Source organism: Eimeria acervulina, genomic scaffold, assembly GCF_000499425.1.
Source record: "Eimeria acervulina Houghton genomic scaffold, Eah_scaff205, whole genome shotgun sequence".
Taxonomy (NCBI): domain Eukaryota; phylum Apicomplexa; class Conoidasida; order Eucoccidiorida; family Eimeriidae; genus Eimeria; species Eimeria acervulina.
In genome coordinates, this window is record NW_013550053.1 from 2,415 (window position 1) to 14,139 (window position 11,725).

At 45.1% G+C, this 11,725-nt stretch overlaps 1 protein-coding gene across 1 annotated transcript; it reads right to left on the bottom strand.

Annotated features, from left to right (window-relative positions):
• Positions 1 to 2,545: 2,545 nt before the first annotated feature.
• EAH_00025280 (Eukaryotic translation initiation factor 3 subunit 9, putative) lies at positions 2,546 to 9,196 on the bottom strand (the record flags this gene model as incomplete). The annotated part of the gene is made up of 16 exons (XM_013396643.1): positions 2,546 to 2,560; positions 2,752 to 2,844; positions 3,317 to 3,446; positions 3,670 to 3,791; positions 3,970 to 4,122; positions 4,410 to 4,576; positions 5,316 to 5,402; positions 5,605 to 5,865; positions 6,548 to 6,683; positions 6,879 to 7,048; positions 7,260 to 7,359; positions 7,551 to 7,618; positions 7,822 to 8,055; positions 8,269 to 8,578; positions 8,784 to 8,932; positions 9,151 to 9,196. 16 exons carry the CDS (start codon positions 9,194 to 9,196, stop codon positions 2,546 to 2,548), a joined length of 2,241 nt encoding a protein of 746 aa, XP_013252097.1.
• Between the last annotated feature and the right edge of the window lie 2,529 nt (positions 9,197 to 11,725).

Genomic DNA, 11,725 nt, shown 5'->3' on the forward strand with positions numbered 1-11,725 from the left:
TTAGGGTTTAGGGTTTAGGGTTACTGGGTAAGGATGAAGTGTTCGACTTTGGCTCTATCTCTTTGAAGCCGTCCGTTTTTGAGGTCTTTATCAGCAGCAAGAGCAGCGAAAGAAAGAGCAGCAGCAGCATCGGATTGAATTTGCTCAACTTCTTTTAATGCAGCAGCAAACTGTAGAGACACTCGGCCGATAAACCCTCGCTTAAACCCTTGAGCTCTCCTATGTAGCCTCCTCAAAAACCGCCAGAAAGACTTTGCTCGGATGCTGCTGTGCCCGAAGTGCAGCTGCAAAGAAAACTCTGGAACAGAGCCGACTGAAACAAACACAAAAAAGGGTTTAGGGTTTAGGGTTTAGGGTTTAGGGTTTAGGGTTTAGGGTTTAGGGTTTAGGGTTTGCGGGGGTGGGCGCAGGGTTCGCCTGACAGCATATTGGGGCCTTTCTTCACATAGGAAATAATAACACACACTCAAGTTAATCATGCTAGGGTTTAGGGTTTAGGGTTTAGGGTTTTGAACTTGAAGACGAAACTCTCCCTGCACCGCTGTACGAAAGAGCGACCAGAGCCTAGGGCTTAGTGTTTAGGGTTTAGGGTTTAGGGTTTAGAAAAGGCGGCACACCCTCGCATTCTGTCTGCAGAACAGTAGACACAAACAAACACAAAACCTAAACCCTAAACCCTAAACGCTGAACTCTATATCATAAACCCTAAACCCCAAACCTTTCAGATGAAGGCTGTGAGTAGCTGCAGCAGCAGCGCCAACTGCAGCAACAGAATCAACAGCAGCAGCAATGGGAGAAGCAGCAGCAACAACAGCAGCAACAGCAGCAACAGCAGCAACAGCAGCAACAGCAGCAAGAACAGCAAGAACAGCAGCAAGAACAGCAGCAAGAACAGCAGCAACAGCAGCAGGAAGAGCAGCATACTGCAAGCAAGGAGACGGGGAGCAGGAGCAGCAGCAGCAGCAGCAGCAGCAGCAGCAAGAGCAGTTGCCCTAATAGGCAAATCCCGGGTCTTCTGTTTGCAGCAAGAGACATTAGGGTTTAGGGTTTGTGTTGATGCTGTTAGATCTTGTAAAGGCTTAGCATCCACGCGGACCGAAGACAAGCTCCCTTGAGGCTCAGGGTTTAGGGTTTAGGGTTTAGAGGTTAGGGTTTAGGGTTTAGGGTTTAGAGGTTAGGGTTTAGGGTTTAGGGTTTAGGGTTTGAGGTTCAAATGTTGTAACACAAGAATTGGGCTTGTGTGGTCAACAGGAATGGAAGATTACTGCGGGGGGGATCGCCATCGTAGGTTTAGGGTTTAGGGTTTAGGGTTTAGGGTTTAGGGTTTGGTGCTCGGGGAGGAGAGGTCGCAGTTGTTGCTGAGAAAGAGACAACAATGCACACCCGAAACCCCGAAGGAGACGAAGTGTAAAGCCAACAATTCATATTTCAGCTTCGCAGCAGCCCAAACCCTAAACCCTAAACCCTAAACCCTAGACCCTAGCTCGCGGCGAGTCCCCCTGCGCCGTTCGCTGTTGTGTCTGTGGCTGTGAAATATTAAAACAATTATATATAAATGTATTAAAATAAATATATTATTTTTTTTAATTTTATTTTTATATTTATTTCACTCTATTTACCTGTCTATACAGCCGAAAGGACCCCGGGGCGGTGCGCACACTCTGCACGGATTGCTCGGGCAGTGTGCTGTTTGAGGGTTTAGGGTTTGAGAGGTAAAGGAGGTTTAGGGTTTGAGGGGTTTAGGGTTTTAGTGTTTAAAGATATTTTGGGTTTAGGGTTCAAGAGGTTCGTGAGGGGTTCAGGGTTTCAGTGGTTGCAGAGGATTAGGGTTTAGGGTTTGAGGAGTTGAAGGGGTTTAGGGTTTAGGGTTTACGAGACCGGCGACGATAAGGGTTCGAGAAGTTGAAAAGATCTATTTAGGGTTTAGAGTTTGAGGAGTTGAAGGGGTTTAGGGTTTAGTGCTGTTGAGATCGAGGATGAAAGGGTTTGAGAGGTATAGGAGACTTTTATTTAGGGTTTAGGGTTTGAGAGGGTTTAGGGTTTGGACCGCTACGGGTTTTTGAGTTGGCGCTCTAAGCGAGTTCTACAAGGGTTTAGGGTTTAGGCCTTTAGGTCTCAGGGCAATACCCTAAACCCCAAACCCTAAACCCTAAACCCTAGCGGCAAGCCTTTGAAGTGCTGTTGCCCTTCGATCGTCTGTGAAGGTGTGCTCTAAACCCTAAACGCCAAACCCTAAACCCTAAACCCTAAACCCTACGGTTACGGCTTTAAAGAGTTATTCTTCGCCAAAGGAGTACTCTAAACGCCAAACCCTAGCCTCTTAATCGTAACCACTAAACCCTAAACCCTAAACCCTAAACCCTAATCCCTAGTGACGGGTCTTTGAAGCGTTCTTCTCAACAGAATAATAGAGTTCGGAACCAACGCCGGGTGTTGAAAGTTAGGGTTTAGGGTTTGAGCTGTCAGAAGGCGAGGGTTTAGGGTTTGTAAACGCAAGCAGACAAAGGTATTAAAATACATCCTCAGTTGTTCGATACTTTGGCTGTCAAGACACCAAAGCCTTGCTAAACCCTAAACCCTAAACCCTAAACCCTGAAACTCAGGGTATCGGATACAGAGCTTTCCTTAAACGCCGCTGGAGAGCCTATAGGCTCTCTATCGCAACCGTTGCGTGCCCGCCTCAAACCCTAAACCCTAAACCCTAAACCCTAAACCCTAATTAGAACATCAGCAGATAATCTCTTGGTTTACGTCTATCTCCTCCTCTATTATCTCTTCCTTCAACTCCCACTCAAACCACGAATCAAATTCTTCGTAGGCTCGGCACCACTCTTCGTACTTGGGCTGAAAACAAACAACCACCAAACCCTAAACCCTAAACCCTAAACCCTAAACCCTAAACCCTAAACCCTAAACTCTACTCCCCGGCGAATCAGTCGGCACCTAATCAATAACGAAGTCGCCACCACCGCTATATACCCGCCGCCTCAGCGGCAACCTAAACCCTAAACCCTAAACCCTAAACCCTAATGAACCCCAGCAAACCCCCACAAACCCTCGTTAACAAACCCTCATACGCCCTTGTAAACCCTCATAAACCCTCATAAACCCTCATAAGCCCTCTTAAACCCTCATAAACCTTCATAAACCCTCGTGAACCCTCATAAACCCTCGTAAACCCTCATAAACCCTCATAAACCCTCACAAACCTTCATAAACCCTCATAAACCTTCATAAACCCTCATAAACCCTCGCAAACCCTCATAAACCCTCGTAAACCCTCATAAACCCTCATACATAAAGCCCAAAGACGTACATGCTTAGCCTTCCAAGCCTCCAGCTCATCGAGAATCTGCTGGAACCGCTCACACTCTTCTTCACGCTGCTTCAAGAAGGCCCGGCGCTTCTCGCTGCGCAGCCGCTCGTCCTCAGCCTCGTACCGCTTGCTGCAGCAAAACCCTAAACCCTAAACCCTAAACCCTAAACCCTAGCCTGTGTTCCTTACCAACACTAAAACCAAGTAGCAAACACACCGAGCCATCGTCCGCCGAGAACCAAGCACATATCCACAACAACACAAAACCCTAAACCCTAAACCCCCTCTGCTACATGACTAGCTCCCGCTAATCCAAAACCCTAAACCCTAAATCCTAAACCCTAAACCCTAACCTGTGTTCCTTCATCCTCTTCTTGATGTCGTCCAGCTGTTTTTCTGAGAGCAAAGTAGGGGGGTGAGGCCTCCACAAGAATTGATAAAAGAACTCTTTCTTATTCTTCTCGAGCAGCTTGCCCTGCAGCAAACATCAACCCTAAACCCTAAACCCTAAACCCTAAATGCTGAACCCTCACGTCTAGCGCTGTAAATGTCGTTCTCTGACCCCAACCCTCCCCAATGCCACTCCCTAACCCCTCCCCCCTAAACCCTAAACCCTAAACCCTAAACCCTAAACCCTAAACCCTAAACCCTACCTGGAAGGTCCAGATATTGAAGCCGGTGCTGCCTTCAAGCCTATAGGCCTGAGTGCTGGCTACAGGGGGAATAACAACGCAAGTTGCGAGGTATCGCCCGCAGTGAGACCAGCGAACCTCGTTGCACATGTAGTGCTCGTCTTGATGCAGCACCTGAACATACACCAGCAGCAGCAGCAGCAGCAGCAGCAGCAGCAGCACCGAGAGGAGCATGAGCAGCAGCAGCATCACCCAGAGCAGCAACAGCAACGAGATGAGCATATAAACATCGACAAAAAAGCACCAGCAGCACAACTACCACCACCACCACCCAAAGCAACAGCAGCAGCACGAGCAGCAGCAGCAGCACCACCGCCACCAACATCACCACCCAAAGCAGCAGTAGCAGCAGCAGCAGCAGGAGGAGGAGGATTAGTAGTAATAGCAGTAAAGAGTCTGACTTCGACTTTATCTTGGTCGTTGAGGTGGCAGAACATGACAGTGCCGTAGGTGCCGAGGGAGGCCAAGACGAAGTAGGACCCGAACGGCGACCACTTTAAAAAGTTCATATAATTTGGGATGTCGAACGAATGCGTCATCACCGTGTCTCGTTTGTTCGTCTCCACGTCTGTATACACCCCAAATCAGTACTGTTAACTCTTATTATCTACTGTTGTTTTCTTAACTCTTATTAACTACTGTTGTTTTGTTAACTCTTATTAACTATTGTTGTTTTGTTAACTCTTATTAACTATTATTGTATTGTTAACTCTTATTAACTACTGTTGTTTTGTTAACTCTTATTAACTGTTATATTGTTAATCCTAATCAATAAACAAGCATTAACCCTAATAAAGAAACGACAACCCTAATAAACCCTAATATAAACCCTAATCAACCATGCCAAACCCTAATAAACCCTAATATAAACCCTAATGCACTCTGATGAACCATGAAACACACTCTAATTTATAAACCCTAATGAACCCGACTAAATCCTAATCAACACGAATAAACCCTAATACACTCTAATAAACCCCCAAACCCTAATAAACGCGACTAAACCCTAGCAAATCCTCACTAACCCTAGTAAACCCTAATACACCATAGTAAACCCTAATACACCCTAAGGAGCCCTAAACCACCAACCGCTCGCCATAAACCACAAACCACAAACCCTAAACCCACAACCCTAGACAACAAACCCTAAACCCTAAACCACAAAGCCAGAACGCCATGTAACAAAAACCCTCCTCTAAAACATTCTTAATCGTACACCCTGAAACCTAGAAGCCACCATAAACACCCACCACCCGCGCAATAAACCCTAAACGCTAAACCCTAAACCCTAAACCCTAAAGCCTCACTGCCTTCTGCGGCGTCGTTGACGCGGAAGAATCGGAGGCTCTGGTTGTTTGTTCCTTCCTCCTGGACGACCAGCACGAAGCGCTTGCCTGCACCCAAACCCTAAACCCTAAACCCTAAACCCTAAACCCTAAACCCTCACTGGGGAAACCAACACGAAGAGTTCATTTGCGTATCTTTCCCTGTCCGTTTAGAGTTTAGCAGCCTAAGGGTTTAATAAGGGTTTGATGTTGTAATACATAAGATGGCGATGCACAAAGAAGGGTTCAGGGTTTAGGGTTTAGGGTTTACTGGGTCCGTCTTCCCAATGAAGTTGAACAGCGAGGTCTGTGAGTTGTATATTGTCGACAGGGATATCTTTCTCTCGCATCCTAAATATCTCGAGCTGGCTGAACTCTTTTCGGCCTTTCTTTCCTGTCTTTTTAAAGACCATCGTCTTTAAACAAAGAAAGTCGCCATTGCCTTGCCAGTGCATAGCGGCTCCTCGTACATTATAAACATTCTTACTCGCTAACTCGCGACGGCTCGGGATATCTACTAAGATCAAACGACCTGCATGTACACCCCAAAACCCTAAACCCTTTCATATCCATACCTCAAAAATACACATACAACAACCTATTATATATATACACAAATGCTATACATTCACACCAAACCATACAAAAACCCTAAACCCTAAACCCTAAACCCTAAACTGTAGTGACAGTTCATCGGAGGCGGAGATTGTGAAGCGGCGCATCCGACACATCTGTCTCCTTCTTCTTCCTCAACCCCTCCGCCTCTCTGTTCTTAAACCCTAAACCCTAAACCCTAAATCGTTAGGGTTTGGGGGGGTTCCCGAGAGGTGACCGAAGCCCATGGGGGAGGTGTAACACCCTAAACCCTAAACCCTAAACCCTAAACCCTTGTTGTAGCGACAGTTCATCGAGGGCTCCGATAGAGAAGCGGCGCGCCCGACACATCTGCCTCGTCCTTCTTCCTCAACCCCTCCACCTCTCCGTTTCTAAACCCTAAACCCTAAACCCTAGTTGCACGCAACGAGGGTTTAGGGTTTACAGTTGCAAATCAGAGTGAAGGCCCTGGGCCCCTGGGGGAGGTACCGAACCCTAAACCCTAAACCCTAAATCCTAAATCCTAAACCCTTCTATCGCCGGCATTCCCGCGCGCAACCGCAAACACTGCAATCCCGTCCCTACTCAACAGCTTCTAGGGTTTAGGGTTTAGGGTTTACCTGGGGTGTCATCTGAACCCCTAATCCAAAGAGAGACAATATTGTCTCCAGGAGACCACTCGAATTTCTCTACGGGATATTTCAATGCAGAGAAGTGGCCCTTTTCATCGCGCAACAGCTTCACCGGTGTCACGTCCTGCAACGCAAACCGTAAACCCTAAACCCTAAACCCTAAACCCTAGGAATAGGGGCTGGTTAACGAGGGAACGACAGGAAAAGATCCGCCAGGAAAAGTTGGGCAGCGAATGCAGACCAACCTACTCCTCGCGCTCCCCTTCCCAAACCCTAAACCCTAAACCCTAAACCCTAAACCTCAAACCCTAAACCCTACCTCATCGGCGACTTGATCGGGGAAGTTGTCTTTGGGGTCCATTGCATAGACGCATAATTCTTTGTCTCCAATCTTCGCCAGATATTTTTCATCGTGCGAAAACAAAAAGTGAGGAAACTCCGTGCCCCGAGGCGTAGCTGCGGGTGTGGGGAACTGGCGCAGCATTTCACCTGTACGTACACCCCAAACCCTAAACCCTAAACCCTAAACCCTAAACCCTAAACCCTAAACCCTAAACCCTCAAAAAGCCACTAACCACTAATCAAGTTCTATATCTTCACAGATTTTTCACTGGGAATCGATGCAAGCGTTCCGTCCAAGTCATAAACCCCAAACCCTAAACCCTAAACCCTAAACCCTAAACCCTAAGAAACCACCAACCTGTCATCACGTTCCATGTCTTCACCGCCTTTTCATTTCGCATCGATGCGGGCGTCCCGTCCCAAGACAGCATGTACGTTTCTTTCGGAGAAAACATTATCTGCAGCAAACCCCAAACCCTAAACCCTAAACCCTAAACCCTAGACCCGTAGACCCCAGCGCTGCAACGCTGCTCCAGAATACCACCTCCTAAACCCTAAACCCTGTCTAAATACTAAACCCTATTGTATAGAGGCCCCTGCGTTGGTCTTGCCTCCGTTTCTAAACCCTAAACCCTAAACCCTCGCGCACCTGTTTCACTTCTTTGTGTTCAAGTCTGGCTTTCTTCTCGAAGTTGCGTCCCGCCCAAAGAGCAATGCCTGCAGCCACACCCCAAACCATAAACCCTAAACCCTAAACCCTAATGCTAACCCCACCCTAACCCCCCATCCCCACCACTCGTCGAGCCTAAACCCCATGCCGTCCAATCCGTGAACCCTAACGTGGCTGCCCAAACCCCAAACCCTAAACACTAAACCCTAAACCCTAAACCCTAAACCCTAAACCCTAGCCCGTAAAGGACCTTGTCTGTGGAAGGTAGCGAGGTAAGAGCCGTGGGGTGACCACTGGACCCTCAACTCTGTCCAGATAGTTTTCCCGTCTTGTTTTTCTTTCTGTCCGTCATAACATAAAGTGCAGGGGTTGCCCTCCATCGGATCTAGCCAGTAAACCTCTGTCTCCAGACCATGTCGCAAAACAAACTGTTCGCGAAAACGAGGGTCGCTCAACCACCAACGCACGTCTTCACGTGTAAACCCTGAAAAAACCATTCCATATACACCCCATAAACCCTAAACCCTAAACCCTAAACCCTAAAACCCTAAAACCCTAGGAAAAAAACCGGTACAATAAACTGGAAACCATGAAGATAATATACAATTGCTGCAGCAACATCGTTCATCGGATAAACATCATCCAGGGGGTTCTTTAAGTAGGCCTCAATTAGGGTTTAGGGTTTAGGGTTTAGGACCTCGGAGGGTGATAGCGGGTTTATAGTCTTTATCTCTCGCCACGATCTCATTGAACTCATCAAGCATAGCAGCCCTGAATGTGTGTCTTTTATCGATTTTATAACCATTTAAAGCCCTTGCTGCATGCGTAGCTGCGTATACACTCGGGAAGGTTAAGAAACAACATCCTCTTGTTAAAGAACCATCTTCATTCATCGGTAATTCAATATCAAATGCAGACTCCAAATCCTCTCCTCCTTTTCTGCACAATTCATCCGATATCTTTTTACGCAGCACCGCCGTCAGCTTCTCCAGACGATCCGCACCCACCTGCATGCATGCAAACCCTAAACCCTAAACCCTAAACCCTAATCTCTGCTAGCCCTCAACTCTAAACCCTGCAAACCGTAAACCCGGAACCCGAAACTCTGCAAACCCTAAACCCTAAACCATAGACTCAAAAAACCCTAAATCTTATACCCAAAACCCTGCAAACAGCAAACCCTAAACCCTAAACCCTAAACCCTTAACTCACGAGAGGGACCCCAACCATTATGACGGTGTCTGGGAAGCGGTCGTCCATCTGCAGCAGAGGTTCAAATGACTGCAGTTTTTTTGTCAGGGCCTCTTCATCTTCATCGCTGTCTTCAGAAAGATACTCTAGTAGCTCGTCTTGTTCTTCTTCTGCATGCATGCAAACCCTAAACCCTAAACCCTAAACCCTAAATCCTAGAGCAGGCTAAGAAAAACATACAAACAAACACCGAACACTCCTATACAAAAAACACCTTACCATACACCATAAACACTCATACACTCGAAACCCTAAGCGATAAACATATTCAGCATCACCTAACAAACATAAACCCTAAACCCTAAACCCTAAACAAGATGATGCGCACCCTTGATCTCCAACTTCTGGAGATCCTCCTTTGTCACCTTCACCATCTTGGCAGTTTCTTCTGGTTTCCAATCCAGGAGAGAATGTAAGTCCTTAAACCCTAAACCCTAAACCCTAAACCCTAAACCCCCAGCCCTGATCGCATGCGGCGGCGGCCCTCCGTTCCTCTCCCCCACGAAGAGAACCAACAATTTTAAGGGTTTACAGTTGTTTATTTTTGCAATTAACAGCGGGGAAAACGCTGCATTTGCTGAAGGCAAATGCAGGGTTTAGGGTTTAGGGTTTAGGGTTTAGGGTTTGGGGGCTGTGGGGAGGTATGTCTGCGCTCAGTAAGAGAAAGAAACGCATCTAGTGGGGCCCCTAAACACACCCCAGTCCTAAGGTAAGAAAGAAGATAAGCTTCAGCAGCAGCATCAACGGTGCTGCTGCTGCTGCTGCTGCTGCAGCCGCTGCAGCAGCAGCAGCAACTGCTGCAGTAGCTCAGCCCCAGCGCAGCCCCAGACAGACGACAGCTAAGGAGAAGGCTTTTGCTGCATGTTTTTGTCTGTCTGCGTTTAACAAATAAAATAAATTAAATTAAATTAATTAAATTTATCAACAACATATTTATTCATACACCCGAAAGATACATAATACTCTAAACACCACCCTGGATGCATGCACTTGTATATCTTTTGTTCTTCTTTCTTGTTTAATTTTTTAAATTTATTTTCTAATTGTTAGCCGCTTTATGCAATAAGAAAACCCAAATTAAAAACTTAAAGAGGGTTTTATATCTGCCAGCTGTGAAGAGAGACGCCCCAAGCAATCTATCTATATTTCTGTATATAGATATGTATACATTTACATATGTATGCATATCTATATACATTTGTATGCATGTGCATATATAATCTTTATTAAGAATGCACATATTATATATCTAAATATCTATATATCTGTATATACAAATATATATACATATATATATACATCTATATATCTCTGCATCTTTATACATATGTACACATATGTCTATATACGCATATATATATATATATATACATATATATACCTATAAATAAATAAACAAACAAACAAGTAAATAAACAAGTATATAGAAATATATATTTACTTGCAGCAGGAAGCAGTTATCTGTGAACAGTCTAAGGCGAGGGCAGTGGGGCACTGTTTGTAGCTCTTTGACTTTTTAAAGAAAATATAATGCAAAGAGGGAAGCAAAGTTAGCTGTAATGTTTTGGCTTTAATATATGAAGCGGCTAATCTAACTACCACCCATTATAAGAGCACGACAAAGCCCCAGAAACAGACGCTCATACTGAAGGCATAATCTGCATGCATTTGCACACTGTTGTTACTCTAAAGCCAACAATGTTCATCCAAGCGGCTCGACTGTCTCCTTTCTAAAAGACTTATTTAAAATGCAGCAATGAGCTCTTTCATCCGATGGCCTCTCGCCTCTTTTGTGTCATTGAAACATTCTTCGGGAACCCAACTTTCGATGAAGTTGCTGACAGCCAACCCAGTAGCTCCGCAGTATGTATGAATATATGTATAGATACTTAAATGATTGAATATAAATAAATAAATATATATATATATGTACTTATATATGTAGATATGTATAAAGAGCTATCAGTGGCGCAGGAATGCGTGACAAGAGCACAAGAACTTCATACAAGAAACAAAACTACCCCACACGGTCTTCAGCAGTTTTTCGAGTCTGAGTTTGTTTAGCTCTATTCCCAAGCAGTATAAAGAAGTGTAAGCTGTCTAAGCGTTCATATAGGGCCCTTTGTTGTTCATTCTCGGGTTAATGCGTTGGGTTATGTCGGTTGATCAAGCCTTTCATGGGTTTGTTAGCACTGAGGCGATACAACACTTATCCAAAAAGAAATAAAAAAAGAAAATATCAGCATCATTGCGGGAAGGCGCAAATGGAAGAAGATCAAACCCTAGACACACGAAATGCAGAGTCATTAAAACCCAGAATGGCTGTTCGTACTATGTTTAAATAGCGAGGGTACAGACACCTGAAGCACTCTTGCGCAAAATAAACACTTGAAAATATCTTCAAGGCCGCCTCTTCGACTTTGTGCAGAGTCCGCTGTCTTATAATGGCATAGAGTTGTAGCAGAATATACAAATATATATTTTTGATTAATATCTTTTTAATCGACAATGATAATAACGAAAGAAAAAAAAGTAGCTGTTCCTAAGGAAGAAACAAAAAATATAATATTTTTTGATTTTTCTTTAGAAACCGCTAACTTTTTCTTTATTATTGTTATTATTGAAGCTCTTGATAATCTTTAGAAGTCCTTCTTTCCTCTCGGTGTACAGATCGCTCTTTGAATGCCCGGGCATGCGAAGGCGCATGCAGTTTTGGGGGAGAGGGGTGACCCGATATCTTTTTGAAGATAGCTGACGTAATAATTCTAATAAGTGCGCGACGGCTACAGCCTGATGTTTAAGCAAAGATATAGATATGTTTATGCGAAGTACTTCTATTTCTTTTCTTTCTTGCAGCAGTAGTTTAAACAGATTTGCTGCAACTCAAATGGCAGGCCTTCTCC